We start from the raw sequence: 23,874 nt of genomic DNA, 5'->3' as shown, positions 1-23,874 counted from the left end.
GTGGCATATATTAAATCACAGACGCATTCTAATGATCACGCATACAATCTTATAACCTAAACGTGCTTGTTGATCAAATTTAAATCTTGGCATTTTTTCTGGGCCGGTCATCGGGGCCGGGTCGTCGCGAGCTATTCAATGGAGTTTGCCGGAAAAAATGTTACTTTACGTTCTTCATTTGACAAGTTCGAACTATCCGAAATGGTGTCAGTTATAAACAGCCAGTGTTCGAACTATTACTAGCTAAAAAATTACTGTTTTTCTAGAAAAAAATGTGTGTTCGAACTATCCGCGTGTTCGAATTAATCGGAGGTTTACCGTATATTCTCGATATACCAATTCTCTCCTTGCCATGATAAACAGGAATGGTATGTCATCGAGGTCATCGAGGAACGGTCAAGCAGAACGAGAAATTACTGGTAACAGGGTGCACGACTATTGAGCAAACTCTATGTACAGAAATAATATGCTTGATATTTCAACCAAGGCTAAATAAAATTGTTATTTTTTCATATATTTTTTATATCAATCATTTTCATATAAACTGCTTGGTTAAATATAATGAAATATTACCCCCCCCCCCCCCCCCCCCCCCCCCCCCTTTTGTTTTTGCCTAAGAAATGCACCCCACATTAGCTAAAGCTTGTACAAGATACTAAAAAAAAAAAAAAAAAACTTTGATATTATGAAGGTACAGTTGTATTAAAGCAGATTATAAACAACTTATCATAATTGCTGTTATTTTTTAAATAACAAGAGCTCCCAGAGGGATCTTGGTGCCTGTCAGCCATTTTGTTTTTCTGACCAAAAATCTAAAGCAAATGGGCAAAACTAGGAGCCAATGGGAACCTACTCTTAAAATTTGAGGAGTATCCCTCCAGTTCTTTTCAAGAAATATATAATGATAACAAACTTCAATTCTCAAAAATGAAAATCCAAGATGACCACCTGTCTGCCATTTTGTTTTTTGATAAAAAATCTAAAGTAGATTGGCACAACTAGGGACCAAGGGGAAGTTTGAGGAATATCCCTCCAGTTCTTTAAGAAATAGTGATAACAAGGATTGTTTACGTACGGATACAGGGCGATTTGAATAGCCCACCATCTAATGATGGTAGACTAAAAAATATTTTAAGTATTTTTTTGCTGTTTCTATCAATACTCAAGATCTGTTTAGAAACAACACAAGACATTATCTAAAAGTATTTTTTTTCATTTATTCCTCACTGTTATGTTCAGGTCAGCATACACAGGTTATAGGCTAACAAAACAAGTCCATTCAAAGTCGCATGTCACAAATGGCGTCTCATCACAATGCAATGGGGCAATTGGCTTACCTCAGTAATATCATTATCATAACACAAACAAAAATGGAGGACAATAAAATAAAGGAAGGTACAGCAGTTTGATCAGGGCTGGTAAAGACCTCAATCCTCACCACCCTAGTACAGAGTACCCATCCCCATGGGAAGGTTTGACAAGTTATCAAAATGACTCATATTCTCCAATAGCGGAGACAATGCCACACATCACTATGGCCTGTGTCGTACATTGTGCAAGGCAATCTGTAAAAATTAGAGATACAATTTTATGTTTGATCATAATTGAAATGTAACATGTATGTAAATATCAAATGTGAATTGTCTTGGGGAAGGTATCATGCAACCATTTTAAATGTTTTAAAGACAACGTTTAAAATGTTGCAGTTATACAATTAAACGAACATTACAATTCCTTAGTGGTTTGTATTGCTACCCTTATTACTGCATGCGAATCCTATTGTGCATTACACTTGAGCTAACATGGAAAATGTCTCGGTAAAACTGAAACATAAACATTCAACTTATAGCAACCGATACAGTACTAGTGTTAGCAACATTACACAAATATCCTTTCTACTGCAGCTGTACATCATATTACCAATCCATACCTACTTTACAGATAACGTTATATGTACAGCGAAGATAGTAATGTTCGTATTGCATAGAAATGCTGGACTTATAACCACATTTATCGAAAGCACTCAATGAAGACCTCATAATAAATACTACTCATCAGCAACACAAATCATCGGAGAAAGATACCATGCACTGAAAGCAAATTTGTACATCACAGCAGCCCTACATTTTTACTGCAGTTCTACTCCACATAATATATATTTAAAAATGTGCACATTAAAAATTACTGTGGGTGTCTAAAATGTGCATATATTTTAACTATTAAGCTTTTGTCCTCATTTTAAAATGAGATTAGTTTATTTGTAAAATGCTCGGTAATAAAAACTTACCTCCATTTAAAAAAAAAAAGAAAAAAAGACTCTATACTGGAGAAAAGTTAACAGAAAAAAAGATTTAATCACATTTAACTATTTTCTTACAAAAAAAAAAAAAAAAAATCCAGAGGATAAAATTGAAAGTATTTGAGTGGAATTCTCATCCCAATGATTTAACTGACAGTGCCAACTACACTTTTAAAGATTTTTTGTGTTTTAAAGCATTACCATCCATCTATCAAAAGTATTTCTTTGTTATTTCAAAGAGACCAGAATCTATACATCCTTAACATTTATAATTTCTAGGCTCTTCCTTAAAACTCCATGTACAGATCTATCTGATCATGTCAGACAATACTTTAGAATCTGTGGTTCAATGATCATGAGTTGAGACAACAGGTAGAGTCTGATGCACAAAAGGCTTGCTAAGTTAACCAGAAGGACCCAACACAATAATATTTAGTAGTGTAGAGTTTACCAAGAAATTTCACCTTTTAATTTCACAAAGTTTTAAGTAAATGTTTGTAAGGAGTCAAATGCTATCTTCCAATCAAATGCATTGTCAGTTCTAATCTCAAGCTGTCAGGCAACTTCTCCTCGGTTAGACTTTCTCTTGGTCACACATCACAAGCCATCATTTTCAACACACTCCCAACTTTAAACTGTTGACCAACTACTCTCTGGTTAAAACTTGCTGTTGATCACATCACAAGCCATCATTAAACTCACTCATAGCTGTTGACCTGACCAACCGTCCATCACCATGCTGTCAGATCAGAAATATAACCAGTCAGAAGTCATATCGCCATCTGTCGGACAGTTTGTCATCAACCTCCTCTCATTACTCAGGTTAAGTACATCCCAGTCCAGACTTCTTCTTCACAAAGATGTCCTTTAAATTCATGTTCACTTGAAGTTTTTCTCTCTTCACAGGAGTGGATCCGAGACAGAACCTGAAAGTTTCAATTTGTCACAATTAATTAACAGGTACATACTTCAATATCCTTTTCAATGAAACCTAGCAATAGGTGGAGTCATGTTGGCACTAGGCAATAATTAAACGCGTAACTAAAAACATCCTTAAAGGGGCATTCCATCATTGAAATGATTTTATGCTATAAAAATTAAAGTAAACAGGAATCTTGTATTTTTCTCAACTAGTAAAATTTATAAACTGTACTGTAATAAGACACTCACCAAGACAACCAAAAGTTTTAAAAATGTTAATTTGACCTGAAGTACGAAAATTAATTGCTACCAATGACTATCAATACCAGCATGCCCACATGTGGTAGCAATTAGCTAAGGAGTCGGTGAAAACAGAATCAGCGAGAAAATGAGGACACGATAAGAAAGCAAATATCATAATAAGTTGTACAAATATCGGCAACCAGATGGAAAGGTGGAGGAGTCTGCATTGGTTGAGTCAAATGAGGAATTCGCATATTGCTTTTGCGGGATACTCGATAGGCCAGTGTTTTTGTTCCAATTATTTTTCAGCCTCCCGTGGCTTTTGAGTTGGGGAAATTCATTGACATTTTGGGAAATTTGGGAAAATAGCAAATTACAAAAATCAATTGTGATTTTGTCAAATAAATTCAATAATACATATTTCACCATGTTTTCAGCATTATCAAAGTAAATATCACTTGCTACATATAAAATTAACACATTGAATGGTCTAAAATCATAATGTGCCATTAAACTTAATGATTCTACTTGTAAGAAATCCATGTGTATAACCCAAAGCAGCCCTGATCAATAAATATTTAAAATAAGATAGTCAAATATACACCTGGATTTCTTGCAAGAGGCCCAATGGGCCTGTGCAGCTCACTGCTTCTAATGCACTTTTTAAATTGGTTTGGTCATTTATGCAGATGCCAGGCTGATAACTACACCACAATAGCATATTTTTAAGAATTTGACAATAACTCACCTTTTAAATTCTTCTAATTCTTTCTCTACCTCATCCATGTCACCACCTTCCAGATCAGATTCTGATTTAGGCATGAATATCTCATCTGCAATTAGTAGAAAATATATGTATCAGAAACCTAAGTTTTAGAGCAAGATGCACCTTGGCCTAATTTAAGTAACACCTATATATAGTGTTGGAATATAACCTTCTTTTTTGGAGAAAATGCTGGTCAAAAGTACAGATATACTTTAAGTGCACAGTAAACCTCTGCTGGTTAATCAACAGCAAACAAAGTTGGATCATTCTTCGTAAAAATACAAAGAATTATGGCACGGAAACAATTATTGAGTTGGCACATGTATTATATGAAATGCCGTTTTATTAATGTTTTAAAAATAATCCTTACCAATCATACTGAGATCTTCACTGCCACGATTCTTTTTCTTGTTCCTTTTATTCTTTCCACTGCTGTTCTTGTTCTGTAGAAATAACATTAATCTTGATGACACAAGCTATTAAAAATTCAAGGAATATTAAATACCAACCAATTATTTCATGAGATCACCCAACTTTTGCATTAATACTGTCTTCACTTTTCTAGACAGGGACCCAAACAAAGAGGCCCAGAGGGCCTGTACCACTCACTTGGATATTTCAGTAATCATGGCAAAATACTCTTTATCTATAAGTTATATATTACAAATATTTCCCTACTTTTGAACTACCTCTCCCAATTGATCAAACCAAATCTGGACAAAGTCATATGTCAATCTAATTTAAGAAGAAGTATCTAAAAACAAATTGCTATATTTTCCTTATTCAGCCCCACCTGTCTGTCCCTTGAGTAGCCACACTTCTTACGTCCCTCCAGCTCCAGGGGAGTCACACCTTCCATTTATACAACATTTAAAGGAAATGCTGATGGACAACAGGCCAGGTGAGATGAATATATGCCACTCAAATATTGAGGCAGACATTTAAATTTTCAAAATTTTATTAGGGCTATTCAGTTTAAACATCTACCTGACCCAAGGACTCCAGAATGAATTGTTTCTGTCAATGGTTGGGTTTCCCACCTCTTACTTCTATTACATATAGTGGTGTAACGATTCACTGATACATCAATGTATTGGATCGCAGCGTGGTGCATCCATGCATTATCTATCCTTGATTTGTATCGTAATACTTGAAAATTTGTAGTTATCTCCCTTCACCAATGTTAGATTACGTTTTGTAGTAAACAACATGGCTGACAAGGCCATTCCGGCGGCCTATATAAATCTGCCTGTTGGAGTTCTTTCAAATCCAAATTATCTAAATTCAAGAACCTTTTGTAGGAAACGGAGAAAAAGTATGTATTTTGTAACAAATGTAGACAAAGACTCAAATATTCTTGAAAAAACACAAATACAAACATGACTACTGTACAATGGAATACCAGATATCTAATAGTTCATCAGCTTCTCATATATCGTGATACGTATTGTCGTGATCCCTGTATCGTGAAATGTATCATATCGCTACCCACCTTGCTTTACACAGCTCTAATTACACATAATGGAAATTACCCAAAGAAATTTTATAGGTAATACCCTTAAACAAAAACTGGATTCCTGGGATGGAGTATATATTTTACTGAAATAGCCCTTAGAATCTGAGACCAAAAACTACCATAATTCTGTACCTGTTGTTAAATGAGTAAACTTCTATGACAACCTGCAGTAAGTTCTGTCATTACCTGTTCATTGTTTGGAGAGGTTTCCTCTAGTCTCTCAACCGGAGATGCAGGCTTGCCTGGCTTCTTGTCGTTGCTAGTAGGTTGTTTCCCCACGATACTGTTTGGGTGTGACTGATGGTTCTGGGAACTGTCTGCGGAAACAACCCTCCTGTTTGCTGGACTAATGATAACACCATTTTGTAGGTGACCTTTGGGAGGGGTCATGGCCTGTTGCTGACCTGTAGCCTTCCGATGAAGGTCCTGAGGAGGACCTTGTCGGATACCAGACTGTTTGATGGTTGATTGTTGCGAGTGAGACTGGTTTTGACTGTTTAGGGGTTGTCCCAACAGTTTGGTAGTTGGTTGTTGCGAGTGAGATTGACTTTGAGTGTTAACAGGTTGTCCCGACTGTTTGGTAGTTGGTTGTTGCGAGTGAGATTGGTTTTGACTGTTAACAGGTTGTCCTGACAGTTTGGTTATCACTTGATGGGTATTAGAGTGGTGTTGGGTGAGTGGTTGCCCCGACTGTTTGGTTATCACTTGATGGGTATTAGAGTGGTGTTGGGTGAGTGGTTGTCCCGACTGTTTGGTTATCACTTGATGGGTATTAGAGTGGTGTTGGGTGAGTGGTTGCCCTGACTGTTTGGTTATCACTTGATGGGTATTAGAGTGGTGTTGGATGTTGAGTGGTTGTACAGATGGACCTGATGAGTTTAGTGACCCTGTCTGTTTTCTGCCCTTCCTGTTGGTACCATTCTGCTGTAGATCTTCCAATTTTATCTGGACACATGTACCATTATGGAGCTGGCTGTCATGAAAGTTCTTTGTAATCTCCTTGCCTTGTGATGTACGACTGCTAGACGTTGTAGAAGTGATGTTTCCATTAGGTTGTTGTCTGGAAGCTGAGGAGGTCTGAGGTACTGAGTTTTTACTTGACACTGGTTTAGAAATGATAGGGTATGCCTTAGAAGTCTGAGAAGTTTGACTGGAATTTTTCACAGACTTTTTATCTACTTTGGCTGTACACACCTGGACCTGTATTGGTTGTTTTTCACTTGTTCTTGGAGATTTCGTCCTTCCTTTTATAGGTTTTGTTCCTGCTGAACTCTCCTCTGAGATTTTCCCATTTGACTGACTACTGGGATTCTGTTCCCTTAACTCGCAACCTTTGGACTTAGAATCAATTTGCTTAGAACCTGAATGCTGTTCATCTTCCCGGCCAGCTGGAGGTATTCGTATAAGGTTCAGATTTATATTACCATCTTCACTGCACGCTGGGTTGGTATCTTCAGGAACCACCTTATGTTTTTTCTTTTTCTTCTTTTGAGATTTCTCCTGCTCTAGTTTTGCAGCATTTAGTTTGTTTTTCTTGAGTCGTTCCTGTTCCTCCTGTAAAAGTCTCTGTTGTTCTTGGTGTTTCCTTTCTGCCTCTATTCGAGCTTTCTCTTCATTCTGAAATTTAAAAAAAAATAAAAAAATGAAGTAAACATTTACTAACACCTTATTATAATAAGTTATGACATTCAGGCTATTAATAATTTTTTCAACATGAATATGAATTATCTGATCATCAAAAAGATAAGTTTCCACTAAATAGCTAACAGGTATCTAAAAGAGAATATCCCAACACAATACTGCTTCTATAATGCCCTTCTAGATTAAACAATAAAATTTGTTCAATGTCTGACACATAATAATTGTTTGCTAACGAATGTTGAACTCCGTTTTTAATTTTACCCCCCCCCCCCCCCCCCCCCAAAAAGTTGTCAATGTGAAGGCATGAGTCAATGCAAACAAGTTTACCCCTGATTTCACTGTTTAATAGGGGTAATCCTATACTATAAAATGAAAATGTGATAATTTAGTTATAATTATCAGCATCAGATTCGGTGTTTTACCTTTCGCTGTTTCTGCCGAGCCCTCTTTGCTGCTTTAGCAGTCATTGATTTATCAGCACCAAGTTTCTGCTCTTCTGTACCATTGATAAAACGTATTAACTCGTCAAGACCCTTTAACTCCATTGGATCTTTGGAGTCATCTTCATGATTCGTTACAAAGCTAGTACAAGCGTCTGGTTCTAACTTTGGAATTTCTCGTTTGTTAGCACATGTGTCTTTGTGACAGTCTTGTTTAGCCTCGTTCTGTGGATACAAGAAGGATAGGTCAATTCCTTTACATGAGATCTCCTTTGCTTACAGTTGGATATTTCTAGTTTTTTTTTATACTTCGACACAGAATATTGTGTAAGATTATAATCAAGCTCTTTATATTGTAATATTACTAACTATACATAACCTCATCCAATGTGTCATTATGATCTCTGCTCAATGTGATGACAAAATCTCAGGTTTACCTTAACCTAGTACAATGTGTCCTTATGATCTCTGCTCCTTGTGATGACATAATGGGGCCTATCACTTCAATAAAATTATACTACAGTAAACTCAATTTAGAGTTTTCATAGTTTTGTAATTTCTTTTTAATGAGGGAAATTTTATGAAGTCTCAGAAAAATATAATTGGGAATGGGGCTGATATCAAGTTAAGATTGCCACAACACACCTGTTCCTTACATTGTCTGAATTCCCTCATCCCTTATACAGTATCCTACAATGTTCTAATATTCTTCTTCCTTATATCATTCTAACATTCCCACAAGGTCTTATCTTAATTTCCTTATAATGAAAAAGCTTCTGTTTAATATCTCAATACACTACAGTAGAGAATTACTCAATACTGCAAACTTCAAACATTAGTATTATCCTATTTTAGAACCTTTGACTGATGTCTATTATTCTCCAATAAATACTACCGGGTATATGGACAATTACCACTTCCGATCTCTCTAGTGTACGACCAATTTAAGACACTGGGTACTCATTCTCAAATAAAATAAAATATGGATAATTATGCCTTTCGATCTCTAGTGTATGGCCATTTGGAGATAGTGCAATATATACCTTTATTGATGGTACCAATATATCTGGTACCATATGTTTCTGCTAATAATCCCCTTCACTAATGTAAATGTTCATTACAACAGTTATCATCCATAAACCCCTCCCCTACTGTAAAAGCTAAGTATTTAAATAAGTCTGGCGATAGCTTATTCATGACCACTTTTTCCTTTAAAATTTGAAGGCCAGTGGCTTATTTGCAGATAAATACAGTAATTTGCTATATGTTGAACGAGAAATATTTGTCAATAGAGCTGCATACATGAACTATTTCATTTATTAATTCAAACAAGAAAGGCCAAAAGATACAAAAACAGATAAGGAGATTTTTATGACTATCAACGGTGAATAAAATTATGGTCTCTAATGTTAGTGGATACCTTTTTCTTCAGGCGTAACCGTAATCGATCCCTCATTTCTGCGTAATTCTTGCTGGTTGGAGCAACAGGAGGCTGTCAAATACAAAAAGAATACAATTTCAATAACAGAATAAATTCTTGTACTTATCAATGTTTATTTCACAAAGCAGAGAATAAAGCAGAACTTCCAAATTAAACCCAGATATCTTATTAGCGTTCAGAAATGGCATGACCTGTTTGACAGACAATATTTAGAATGAAGCCCCGTAGTAATGCTAACATGAACCTTTGGTTGTCTCTGGTGAACTTGTCTCTGGTGAACTAACATCTTTTTACATACATATATCATGGTAAACCCAATGAGCATGATAGATACGTATGAAATCAGAATTTAACAAATTTCAAAGCAAGTAATTATTTTTTCGATGAAAATAGATGCACAATAATTCAGCTGAACATCTCACAAAACATATTTTCATGGTATTCATACAGAAAAAACATTTAGAAAATTTAATTACTAGAAAGTATATAAATTTGATATCAACCAAGAAAGATAAGTTATTCTGAAAATAAGTTACTGTGAGCAATTTAGTCCTATATCACTTACATTGCCATGTCCGAAGAATTCACAATAGCAGCAGTCACAGTATTTGCCTTCCTTCTGGTTGGAACTCGAGGTGGTAGAACTCTGCTCGGAGCAGCTATCGCTAACACTATCACAGGCATCGTCAAAGTGGACATCACAGTCAGGCTCTATACACACAGTGGAGGTACCAACACTCACATTGTTCACAGAGGTGGGCATCGAAATAGAGTTCTGACATGCTGTCACATGGTTGTGGTCCATTGTACAATTGGCCGCGTGCGTATGCCCACCTATGTTATTTCGTGAAGATGTGTGGTTACAGGTGTGGGTATTCACATTTGCATTCAAACTACTGGCAAATTGGCGAATCATCTGCATGCCTTCTTTGGCACCCTCGCGAATGTTTCTGGCAGCCGTCTGTATAAAATCCTGAGAGACTTTATTGGTTGAGGAAGTGGTGGTAGCACTTGTATGGTTGTGTGACTGGGAGCTGGTGAGAGCCTTGCCGAGGATATTGTGCCTCTTACAGTGCTGAGAATGGGGTTTGTCTAGCACAGGCCCCGGTGGTCGTGGCTGCATTGGAGGCTGTGACTGTGGTATAGATGAAAGGGGAGGTTGCAAGACAGATTGGTTATTGTTGCCTCCCAATGTGGCTGGTCGAGTACAAGGGGGAGACATGGTTTTACTCGTCATAGTAGGTAGCATTGGAGTACTGTTGAAGTCTTTGGACGTAGACATTTGTATTTTTGCACTTGTGCTATCCAAAAACACCTGTGCTGGTGCCGGGATATGACTATTGCTCATGGATGTTTTGAAAGCACTTGTACTGGATGTGGATGTGGACACAGTATCAACGCCCATGAGTGTAGCCATGGTGTAAGGCTCAGAGAGAAAGCTTGTGGTGAAATTACTGGTAAGGGGCGGAGGAGGCAATAACTCACTACCAAGCTCATACTTGGGTAACAGGCCCCTCGTATCATATGTATTGTCCCATTCACCATATGCATGATAAATATGTTCGTGAATTCCATCAGGTGAATCAAAGTCCAGTTTGAGTGGAACTTTGGGTTGTATGATGGGTTTAGGCTGCCTCATGGGTAGGTGGAGGTCATACAACTGAGGCTGCAGTACAGGTCGTATGTGGGACCGACTTGATAGCCCATGAGGCAGCCCTGTTGATCCATGTATGTGAGGATATAAGTGGAATTCTCCTGGTCGTGTTTGCACACTAGGCATCTGTGTTGGCAAAGACGTTGATACAGTTTTACCTCTTTGCCGCAGACAAACATAGCACTGGCAAAGACTCTCTTCAGATTTTACCTGAGGGGAAACAGGAATTAAATATTAATTAAGAGTAAATATAAAACTAGACTACCTACAATGTATTAATAATAGTTATTTAACAAGCATTTCAATTTAATGGAGAATTGAAAGTCATACATGAAGACATGATTTTTCATCACAATGGAATCTACAACCTCAGATAGTTCTGCTCAACAAAAACAGCACAAAACAATGCTATTACTTGTAAAAATACTCATTTTATCACACTTAATTTTAAGGACAAAAACCAAATTCTAACAGATTGTATAGAAATGGGGCATATGCCTCAAGAAAAAGCTTTAATATGATAGTCGCTGTAGGTGTCGATTTCACGATAGGATGGCTGGGCACCTTCCATGTTTGCTCAGGTAAGAGAGATTTACAGATAAGTAATTATTTATTTTAACTGTTCTAGACACAAAATTGATTCATGTTGAAAATAGTTTCCTGGAGACTTTAATCAAGTGGTTCGCATTACAAATATATCTGTAAAATGTTTGGAAGGAGTTTTGATGCCCATATCAGATGTATAAAAGGCTGATAAAACATCAGAAATCTTCGAATTATATCAACATTGAACATGATAAATATACTATATTTTGCAAAAACAACTGATAACTTACGATCTGTTCTGCCTGAGCCTGGGACACACAATGATAGCAGTCACAGGTTTCTGAGCTGATTAGGTCTGCTGCACCATCATCAGAGTCGGTCAACCATGTTGGTGGAGACAAGTTCACAGACTCGTGGTCCATCTTAATGTTATCAATGTCAAGGTCTTCCTCCATTTTTTCCTCCTCATCGTCATCCTCTTCACAATCTTCATCTTCCTCATCATCCTCACAATCCTCATCATCATCATCATCATCGTCATCCTCATCATACTCCTCATCTTCCCCATCATCATCGTCATCATCATCAACATTATCTTCATCTACGTCACCTGATTGACTTATGCCCTCAATCTCCTCTGGAATATCTTCTCCACTTCTGTAATGATTGAGGTAACAAATTAAATAAATAAATTTGGAATAATATCTATGAAATCAGGTAAATTCTGTAGATTTTCAATATGGTTATAGTATATATATTGAGGAGAGTTACTTTGTAGCTGGTGACAACCTCAGTCAACAACAAATGGATGACAACTATCAGTACACTGTTACTTGAAATATAGGGGTGAAGCTAACATCACTGTAAAGACATACTTGTGTCGAAGGTTTGCACTTGGTATTTTATATATGGTTTGCTCTTCAAAATAAATGGTGACTTTTTTATAGTTTGAATGGACTTCCTCAACATAAGTTTGGTCAATTTCTATGCTTCAAAAGGCTATAGGGATGGCTTTTTTCAACAACCAAAAAAAATTCACTTACATGAAGTGTTCTTCCAGGTCCGGGAAAGGGACAGGTTCCACCATGACAGGACTGGAGGAGCCACTACTGGACGTAGTACTTGACATGGAAGGTGGACTTACATCAATGCGATATCGATTGGGGTCATGTAGGAAGTTGACATGATTGGTGTTGTCTGTGGCTTCCAATGCCTCGGGATTTATAATACCACATGTTATCATATGTGTTATTGTGCACTCATCACAAGGACACCTGTCAAAACAAAGGACTTGATAAACAACTATTCTTATTAAAAATTTACAATGTTTCCAAGTAAACATACAAACTTCTTTCAACAGGAATATTTCCTTACTGAAACAGGATTCTTAATTTCTATTCTTTTTTACTCTTTCCAACAGCAAACCTTAAGATGAAGACTAAAATGTGTTTATGCAGTATTTCAAAACACAAGCAATTGCTGAGAAAGTATGATCAATGAAAAAAAATGGATTTTTTTTCACCAGTTAAAATCAAACTGTACACTTTGAACTCAACAGAAATGTATGTCCCACCTTTTTCGATTACACCTGGAACAATGACACTCTTCAGGAGCTGGTTTGGTTCCTTGTAGCATCAGTCTCATGGTTTCTGTGAACTGTGCCTCAAAGCTATTGGTATTACTGTAAATAAAATAAGTCAAGGATGAGTGGTGACTTAATGGTCTTGGCCAAGTACTATTTATGGCTTAATATTAGTCATTAAAATGTATAGAGGTATCAGGAAATTACAACAGGAAATGCCAAACACGAAGACTTTGAAAGTAACTGATAATGTCAAGACTAGATAATTTATATAATGCAAATTCGTCATAACTTACCTATGAGATAAAGGTGTTTTCGTATTTTTTGCAACCTGTTGCTCAAGAATCTTCCTTTGTGCTTTGAAAAACTCCCAGTCTTCCTTGAGCATCTTCTGTTTTAGTTTCAGGGCCGCCTGTTAGAAATCATAAAGGTTTATAAATCAGTCCTAACAATTCTTCTTGACCGTTAACATCTGTTTGCATGGAAAAATACATGAAATAACAAGAGCTGTTGGAGAACAGCATAGCTCTTCTCGCAAATATTTGTCACTAAATAATTCAAATATGTTAACTAGTCTATAACACCTTTTTTACCCAGGGATTATATCATGTGACATTCAATAGGAAACCATTTGATATCCTATATGTCCTGCAAAATGACTTACATAAATTCCAACATTCACTTATACACAATGTACCGTGTAAATGTGTATCTATTATTTATTAAGAATATACAGAAATTCAAGAGATGATATGGTAGGTTAAGGATAATAAATTTAAATATGGACACATGTACAGCTGTAATTCATTTTTCCATTTTTTTCCAAGTTGGTTCTAGAGCTTTAGGTCTCATACACCAATATTGTAGTCCATTTTGGCTTAACATAAGATATCCTTACAAGAAATACAGTCAAACATCTTGACTGCTCTTTAATAAAGAATACACAACGTTAAATCTGACAAAACAAAATTTTGCTTCACGACAGCAAGACACTTACCTGTTCCTCATTGTATTGTTCTATGAGCTGATGGCTATCTCTCCACACCACAGATATCACAGACATTTCATCATCGAACTTGAGATAGCGATGTAACAAATTAGGGTATGTGTCCTCATTATAGGACTCCTTCGAGGCAGCTCCAAGTCTGTCATCCAAAATAATACAGTACAGTATTAGCATATTAAAAAACATATTATAATTACTTCAACATTTTATTTAAAAAATCACTTCAGAAGTATAAAATGAACAGGATCAAAACTTTAGGACAAGTGAAATACACAAATAGCTAAAGATAACTTTTAACATACAAAGAGTATTTACAAACCATGATCTTTATCTTATGTACCGATCATAGACATCTTATTACAACACGAGGCCTAATGGGCCTGTTTTGCTCACCTGGCATTAATGAGAATCAGGTTTAAGGTGAAATATTTATTTGTTAAGTGTTATGAGTTTGTCTTGTAAAGTAGAAGTAATTGATAGTTGTTGTGGGTTTTATTTCCAGATATGCTGTATAATTACATAATTATACTGTAGTACACATACTGTTTGAATGCAGTTTGCAAAAAAGAAAAAAAACATTCTGTGTAACACATCTAGGTCTTTTGGTCATTAAGAAGTTGCTAAAAGATTTTAAACATCTTTGAATTATGTGACCTTGAAAATAAATTAAGGTCATTTATTTAATATCAAAAGCCCTTCATCGAAGCATGCACCAGGCTCAATACCAAGTCACTGGGCATGTTGTTCATAATTTTAGCATATTTGACCCCTGTGACCTTGAATATAGGGCAAGGTCATTTATTTGAACAAACTTTGTAGCCCTTTTTCCAAGCATGCTATAGGCCCATTATCTGGTCTCAGGGTCATGGTTATTGAGAAAAAGCTTGAATGAAAAAGGTCACTAAGGACAGATGGACACCACACTATAGCATAAGCTCACTTGGCCCTGCAGAGAAAGGTGAGCCAAAAACTCAGAACATATAACAAAGTGCTATGTTCCTCTATGAAACTGACATCCAATTTTAGGCCCTTACCGAAGCTGTGTGATGATTAGATGGAGGCTACTCTGTAAAGAAGGTTCTGTGTAGGCTATGGACTGGAACAGGTGTTTGTTGTGAAGTTCCCAGGTCACATTAAATTTGGCTAGGTGATCGGTCTTCTATAAAATCAAACCCAAATATTATTTCCAGATAACAAAAACGTTCACTATTAAGCATTTATTAAACTGTAAATTAAGCTTCAAAATTGGACACATAGGAAACATGTATTTATTTGTACACCTGGCAATTTTTTTTTTTTTTTTTTTTTTTTTACATATTTTTGTTTTTGCCACATTTTTTCGATCAATTATATATTTTTTTTTACATTTCCTTGAAAATCTTGTTTAAAATTTTACACCTGAGAAACACTTACCAGCTCTGTTAGAACCTCTGCCATTTTGCGTGAGACATGACAGAGGTGTCCATATTCTTCCAGTAACATAGAGATAAAGGTCTTGGCTTCAGGTGGTGTTTTGTAACCACTATGTAGCTGTTTCAACAAGCGCACTTTCATCTCTATCACAAACTCACGCACTTGTGACTCAAGACGCAAGAACAACTGATGAGGATCCCGGCTACATAATCTATGAAATACAAATTAAGTTATGTTAAAATATCTCAAAGCAAAAGAAAACATTCGTCATTGAAAGGAAATTGTTTTCTACAACTATTGGATATATCATTTTCTTTTAATCAATATGAAATTATAATTCAAACACTTAAACAACAAGAGGCCTCATGGGTCTGTATCGCTCATCTGTTCTAATGCAACTTAACTCAGCTGATTACATTATTCAAATAAGGGTATTGAGATATAATAGTATATAACAGCGTATTCAGAAGTTATCATTAACAGTACATTCAGTAGTCACCATTTAACATCATTAACAGTATAATGAGTAGTCACCATTTAACATTTTGAGCATATTTGACCCCTGTGTCTTTAGGTAAGGGTCATTCATTTAAACAAACTTGTTAGCCTTCATTCCAGCATGCTAGAGGCCCAAACCAGTTTCTGGGCCTCTGGGTTATTTTAGAAGACATCTCTGGACCTCTTGGTTATTTTATAAGACATTATTTAAGATTTTAGCATATATGACCCTTGTAGCCTTGAGTGTAGGTCAAAGTCAAAGGTCATTTTAACAAACTTGTAAGTCTTCATTCCAGCATGCTACAAGCACAACCAAGTTCCTGGACCTCTTAATTATTTAGAACAAGTCATTTAAGATTTTAGCATATTTGACCCCTCCAAAATTGAATGTAAATTAAAGTAATTCATTTGAACAAACTTGGTAGCCCTTCACCACAGCATGCTGCAAGTGAGCTAAAATATTTTAAATCTGTGATGTATAGAAGCATTCAGAATAGAGTACTTAAAATAGTGCAATGTAATGATTTTCCTGTCTCTACCTGTGGACAAGTTCCTTGGCCTGTTCCTCATCTGGCAGTTGAGTATCATCACAGTCATTGCTATCATGTTTATGTTCAGGAGAAGTGTCTGTTGAGCTGCTTACACCGCAGTCCTCCCTTTCACTGTAAAGTTTACGGATTAGATTCCGCAGCACCGTCCAGCATGTCTGAAGTTCTTGGGTCTCTCTGTCGTGCTCAGCCTCGATCTCCCTAAACAGATAAAAATATAACGTATTCTATACATATCACCTTCAAATCAGTATGTAATACATATTAATAAGAACATGTTTTGTTACAGAATTCATGATTTAATGATTATGATTTAATAGGTTAAATTTTTTCTACAAACAATTTCAAATAGCACTGACCATGTTATATTCAACAGATGTTGTCTTGTCTTACCTCCTCTCTGTACAAGCCTCACAGTTACACACAGAGCCATTAGGCATGGTTGGCTCCCCAATACCAAAGTTGGTGTCCGATAGAAATGGCAGGGTGGCCGGTTCTGGTGGAAGATCTTGTTCCTTTAACAACAAATACAATGTTAAATACAAAAGTACAATTTCTATTTAACGTATAAGGCATAAACAATTAGTCTTCAAAAGATATGTTTATAATACAGAGATGCATGTTTTACTGAAATATCTATTTCAATATTTCTAATATATTCATTCAATGTTCAAATACTTATCATATGTGTGCATTTCTTTACATACAACTTTTTTTCCCTTTGGCCAAAAAGCTCCAAACTAAAATAGTTACTTTCCTTTCAGCCATTCTGAACTAGTAGTATTGTCATGGGAATGGTAACCATGGTGTAAAGATGGTATTGCTCCATTGCATAAAAACATATGGCCTTTTGAGGCAAGTGACTTAAAACTAACACTGCATAGTTGGTAGTTTTCATTCAAAGGGGATTAATTTCGCTATATCCGTGGCAACTGATTGCTCCATATACAGATATACACACCATGAGGGATGCTAAGTTGACTTTCTTCTCCATTTCTTGATCTGTGGACTTTCTGCAGTCTGGACACACCCATAATGGAAGCTGTAATACAAAATGCATCAATTACACACTTATACAATATCTTATTGACAAGATCCAATTGTCAATTCATACAGAATTGTCAGAAATGTTGAATGAAAATTCATACATCTAAGAAAAATATATGTGAATTGATCAATAGGAGAGTTTATTATACAACATCAGAATAACAATAGAAGGCAAAGTAAACCGATATGTAATTACAAGGAATACAAACAGAAAAATTACATTGATATTGACTTACCTGAGCTAAGGAATTAAGCTCGGTCTTTTTCTCACTGGATTCTATGTAAACATAAGTCATTGGAAAATAAAAGAATCATATTTCATATAAAGAAATACTACACAAAAACAGTGGACCAATACTGTTTTAAAATACACCATGAACAACAGTTTTTTTTTCTTATATACATATATATATATATATAATGAATATTTGGATATAAAACTTATGCTAAATATAAAAGTTAACACTTATGACACACTATTTGAAGGACTGAAATAAAACAAACATGCAGCGTTTTCAAGGTCAATTTGGGAAATTATCACATGGACGAAATATGGAACTTTTTCATGGTATATTATATTATAAGAGAAAAATGGTACACAAGAAATGTTTTAGGATTATATGTATTAGGGTAATAACCTTTATCATGATGCAAGTTTACTGACAGGCCTTCAAGCTTCAAAGAAATAAAATTGAGAATTTGGTTCCTAAATTGGGAACTACCTTTATCCAATGAGAATAGGGGTCAGATATTGGCCACAAATCTATGGACACTAAAACCACTGACATGTTGTGTTTCATTTAGTGATCTAGTACAAATCATGTTTACTAAAATAATACTGATCAAATGCATGGAATATCTACTTGTCTTGATCCTCACATTGATTATTTATTAACACCAATTCATAAATCATAATATTCACAAATACAAATATAGCAAATTCTACGAAAAAATAGCTTATGTTTAATCAAAAGTACATGTAATGTACATACGGGACTTGAGAACAGCAGCTTCCGGAGGATCAAGGCGCTCACAACCACACAGAAGGCAGCGCTCCTTGTCCAAATAGGGGTTGGGGCCCCTTGAAAGAGACAGGATTTGTGGCAACTCTGGATCATCCTTGGCATCCATTAGCTTCTCTAGTTTCTTCAGAGTCTGAAACATTGTGTATTAATTATATTTTCAAAAAGCTGGTATACATGAACATGCATCTACATCGAAGTGGGATGTGCACTTGAATCGACTTGTAATTGGCGAATATAGATAAAATGGCAGATTAAAGATGTGTTAATTGATTATGACAATAATACACTTTCTAATTAAGGAAACTAATTGTTCAAGAGCTACATATAGTCATTCAACATTCATACAATAAAATTTATTTTTATCTATTTTTTATCAATATATACTAAAGTACACATTTGTTATATTCATGTACCGATATGCTATGTAACTGTACTAAAAATACTACAGAAGCTTAATTATTAGCAATGACAGATTAAGTTTCAGAATTCAATATTTTGCTACAGTATTATCCTTGTCAATGCACAAATAATTATAAGTCATGAATTCAACAGGGTACGTCCAGTAAACATTGATATATCCTTTCGACTTTAAATATAAAACCATCTCATGTATCAACATTTAATAAATTCATCACTACTTGTACCAATATGGAAAATCTAAAATCTTATCTTATTTAACTAATTTAACATCTACATGATATAAACTGTCCATAAAAAAATTGGACATTACGTAAAATATGAATGTTTTTACAAGAAAATTTTTTTTTTTTACAAGAAAACTTGTTTTTTTTTATAAGTTATGCACCAGTAATATAACATAATAATAATATTACACCTAAATTTTCATTAAGGCAACTATTTATTGCCTGATCAGGAGGTAAAGAATATCTGTTGGGCGTTTGATTCTGATATATATACCTCATACTGAAGTCTATAAAGGAAATTTCCCTGTCTTCAATCAATAATTGAACCATCATAATAAAGTACACTCCTCTGATTAAGCACTATAGCCAGTATACAACATGACTGTACTTGTGTAAGTACAGTACATGTACGTATGTCAGCAGGGAGATTTTATACCTCACTATCTGGTATTTTATCCATTTATATGTAGATTAAATTAGGGACAATATACAGTAGAGACTATCTAGACTATATTTCATTCATTTTTTCTACTTGGTCACATCAAGTTAGGATCTTGGTGCAAATATAAATATACATTCATTGTCTTTTTTGCATTGGCAAATTGAACACAACAGTGAATGGCTATTGGTTAATATTGGCAGAACAAAAGTGTGTTAATCCTATATCTCAGTAAACAACCATCAACATATGATTTGTATGCTAGCATTATGCATATTGTCTAGCCATACTATATAGATATATATAGTCTTGAGCTCTTCTTCTTCTAATTATATTAGTTTCCATAGCGTTTACCCACCCTCACCCCATACTACATCAGAATATACAACTCCATATATATATATATATATACTGTTCATTGATACAGAACACAGCTAAAAACCTGTGTGCACAATAAAGCATGCTGTGAGGGTTCACAGCCTTATAGAAATTGGTCCCAGATGTGTGCTGTAGCATCATCAACTTCATGTTACTCAAAATATTGTTGATATTATGTATCTGCTTTAGGTATTTTCATCATCTTAGTCTCGAACATGGTCATTGATTTTTAAGTAAATTTCTTGCCATCTACCGTATAGTCCTGACAATATAACCATACCTGGTTGCAACTTTAACCAAATATCTGTGGCACCTCATTATTCTTAAAGAAATGTAATAGCAATTACCGGACCAATGATAAAATTTGAATTATGAATATTTTATTCTATTGCTTAGTTTATCCACCTTGTTTCGACATCTAAAATGACTTGCATTTCCAACTTCCTTTCAGAAGTAAACACGCCAATCAAAAATGGTTGGCGGACATTTGCAACAGGTCCAGTTTTATTGCTGATTTCGTCAGACATTTCAGACATCGGAATTTTCTACCCCCTATCTTTTGTTTTTGTTTAACGTCCTATTAACAGCCAGGGTCATTTCAGGACGTGCCAGGTTTTGGAGGTGGAGGAAAGCCGGAGTACCCGGAGAAAAACCACCGGACTACGGTCAGTACCCGGCAACTGCCCCAGGTAGGTTTCGAAATCGCAACCCAGTGGTGGAGGGCTAGCGATAAAGTGTTGGGACACCTGAACCACTGGGCCCCTGCCCCCTAGCTATAGACCCAGTAGGTCTGATGAATTTCAAAAAGAGTACCATCCTTGATTGTGTAGCAAAGTGTATATATGTTAGGGTGACCTAGGTCCCTGCCATGATCACAGGATAAATATGGCATAACTGTATATCTTAATTATCTATTATATTATAACTGTCCTAGACTTGTAAGACTGAAGCTTCCATTTGCACCCACTGCCACCACTCTCCAATGCCTAGTGTATGTAAAATACTGAATTATGTACATGTTAACCCATTATTATTGCCTATGTCCAGAAATGCAGTGATAAATCTACATGCGAGCCCCAAGTCCTGTACTCAATGGACTTTGATGGGACTAATCACTACTCACAGAAATTCTGGAAATACTTAATTCAACAATGTGGGGCTCAATGTGTTAGTTATACAGCTGAAAAGGACTCATGAAAATAAATTGTAGATTGGTCACTGGAAATGTCTACATAACTTTAATATTGTGCAAGTCATATATATATCATATATATAAAAAGACTTTAATTTTAGAGAAATTTTTACAGTGTCATTTATTAGAGTTTAACATCTGGTCATCAGCTCATGCTCAGACATTTCTATTTATACAGAACTGCAACAGGATAAAAGATAATAAGTCAATATCTAAATGAGTATATGCATTCCACAGTTGCAGTGTAGTATACTCAAATCATTAATATGACAGAAGGTAATTTGATATCACCATGTCATGGTATAAGACAAGCTTAACATTATAATAGACTATAATAGGCTGATCATGACAAGTAAATCACAACTAATATTGGACTTTATCAAAGTTTATGTGAGGATTTAAGGAATTGGGATAAAGAATTTTTAGACTGTTTACTTGTAACACTCAAATATTTCATTGTTATCAACACTCATGTACACCAACACTGTCTTGTTTATGTTATATTGAAATGTAAACAGATCTATATATAAAGTGTGCAGTGTGATATGAGTGACCTACAAATTCAAGTTGTTAACAACAGGAAGATGACCTGGGTTGTGAAGTCAAGCTCAGTCACAACACAAGTCAAATATCTGTAAAGGTTTAACACTTAAGACACAAAACCAGCAGGAAATCCTTCAGGTGGCCTTATATATATAATTATGTGTCCTATAAACAATTTGCAATTTTACTCCTATCATTACTGTAGACAAGTCCTAGACTCAAATCATAAAATGTGTGTCCTGAAAATCGCTGACATATTGAAGACTGTTCTATAGCTAGTTAATTCTGGAATCACTGTATGACTATCATTTATTAGCAGATTATATTAGTTCCACAAGTTGGAACTGGAATTTTCCACCGAATGATATAGGTTTATTAATATTTAATGCCCATACACATAAAACCATGTAAAATAATTGTGTATGTAAGAAAATAATGTGCATTGATTAATGACTTGGAATTTATTGACTTCTACCATAAATATATATCATCAGGCTTCAAATAATGCTACTTAGAACATGGTGGTACCATTATAGATGTACTGAACTTGCACCATTACAAAGTTGGCACAGTGCCATTCACCAACATAATCCTTTGCATGCCTTTGTTTTCTAATCCTAAATATTGTCAGCTCTAATAACTGATCTAGTCAAAATGAACCATTCTTTATCCAATATATAACAGAGAATTAATTGCAAGCTCATCACAAATGCAATTATAAACAAAACAAATAATTTCAAATATTTGAAAGTACAATGTTATAATTTATGTCCCAACTGAGACCTGCATACTGTAGCATTGAAATAGTTATCAAGAAATGCATCATATATCGAGCAATGTCATAAATGCCGACGTAAGAAAAATATTATGGCAATGCTATCGAGGGTTGTATTTGGGGTGCATATATTGGGGCTGGTAAATTTAGCCAGTACAACTCACAACAGAGATATTAGCCTGTATTTAATCTTGGGGTCACCCAGCGAGTTCAGCATTTTATTAAATCAAACTCTTCGTAAGATGTATGGTGGTATTGCTTATTTGTTCAGAAACATTGTGAAAAGCAACATCAATACTTTTATGCTATACCATATGCATGAATCCTGATGTACCAGTATACAACAAATCCATAAACGGACACGACAGCCTCGCCGGGGCAAGTCCGACTGCAGCTGGCACCTGCCAAATTTATTCCAGTGCACAACAAAAGCGTTATCCCCCGTTCCCGTTCTCCAAAAAGATCATTTTACCTCTGAATCGATGGATGACGATAATAGGTCTCTGGTGGAAGGAACAGTTAAGTCAACAGGACTTGGAATATTTTGACATGTTGCTTGAGTCAAGTTTTGTGACTTTGACTTGGCAACTGAGCTTCTCTTGTTTTTCTTCCTCTTAAGTTTCTTGTCGTCTGACGCGCTCATGGTTAAGATAGTAAAACACTTTGACGAATCAAGATATTAATTCCTCGATCCCGTTAACAAAACAGTGGGTGCATAAAGAGCTACCACTAAAATATTTTGATAGGGCTCTCATCGCAGAAAACCAACATGGCGAATACATTGAGCAACATACCCAGAATTCCACAGGACTGTCTTCCGAATATAACTATCAAGGGGAGGTAACCACAACTAGAAAGTAAATAAGCTAACGAACACATACGTTATTTGATATCATGTTTTGTTTTATTAATTCGATGTTTTAACTCTGAGTTTTAAGACGTGTATCAAGTACGAAACACTTCATTCACACATTTTCAAATACATATCTTTTAAATATCATCATTTTCCTATTAACTGAGCACAATCGGCGAATCGCTAGCCTAGTAAGACTCGCGAAAACCTTTAATTCGTAGGCTTTTGTCTTATCCTAATGTAGAATATTGACTTACTAATTGTATGTATTACTGAAATTTGTTGAAATGAAACGGTTATCATGGCCAGGGACGTACATACAGTAGCTGTCATGTGAGCACATAAGCCCTGGTTTGTACATCATTATCCTAAGTGTAATTTTAACATTCGACGTTCTAGTTAGAGTGAGTTACATGTGTGTGTATGATATACTGAGTACATGCAGAGACATATATATATGTGAT

General features: G+C 35.4%; 1 protein-coding gene across 1 annotated transcript; it reads right to left on the bottom strand.

Moving 5' to 3' along the window:
- Window positions 1–1,197: 1,197 nt before the first annotated feature.
- LOC117339967 (protein FAM193A-like) lies at window positions 1,198–23,340 on the bottom strand. The gene is made up of 20 exons (XM_033901690.1): window positions 23,030–23,340; window positions 18,554–18,716; window positions 17,798–17,838; window positions 17,476–17,556; window positions 16,908–17,029; window positions 16,506–16,715; window positions 15,469–15,679; window positions 15,090–15,214; window positions 14,047–14,194; window positions 13,346–13,461; window positions 13,041–13,148; window positions 12,511–12,741; window positions 11,758–12,124; window positions 9,833–11,131; window positions 9,247–9,318; window positions 7,809–8,051; window positions 5,932–7,362; window positions 4,600–4,672; window positions 4,212–4,296; window positions 1,198–3,225 (listed from the first exon to the last, which is right to left on the bottom strand). Exons 1-20 carry the CDS (start codon window positions 23,198–23,200, stop codon window positions 3,123–3,125), a joined length of 5,400 nt encoding a protein of 1,799 aa, XP_033757581.1. The 5' UTR covers window positions 23,201–23,340; the 3' UTR covers window positions 1,198–3,122.
- Between the last annotated feature and the right edge of the window lie 534 nt (window positions 23,341–23,874).

The sequence above is a fragment of the Pecten maximus genome, chromosome 12, assembly GCF_902652985.1.
Source record: "Pecten maximus chromosome 12, xPecMax1.1, whole genome shotgun sequence".
In the NCBI taxonomy this organism is placed as follows: Eukaryota; Metazoa; Mollusca; class Bivalvia; order Pectinida; family Pectinidae; genus Pecten; species Pecten maximus.
Note: the sequence above shows the minus strand (reverse complement) of the source record. Positions and strands in the feature narration are given on the sequence as shown.

Bases quoted from the DNA above. Each gene is read 5' to 3' on its own strand.
- LOC117339967 (XM_033901690.1), bottom strand. From the start codon at position 23,200: ATGAGCGCGTCAGACGACAAGAAACTTAAGAGGAAGAAAAACAAGAGA. The intron at 13,462-14,046 runs GTAAGTGTCTTG...GATTTCTAACAG, and splicing joins AACAATACAATGAGGAACAG to GCGGCCCTGAAACTAAAACA. The intron at 13,149-13,345 runs GTAAGTTATGAC...TTTTATTTACAG, and splicing joins AAAACACCTTTATCTCATAG to TAATACCAATAGCTTTGAGG.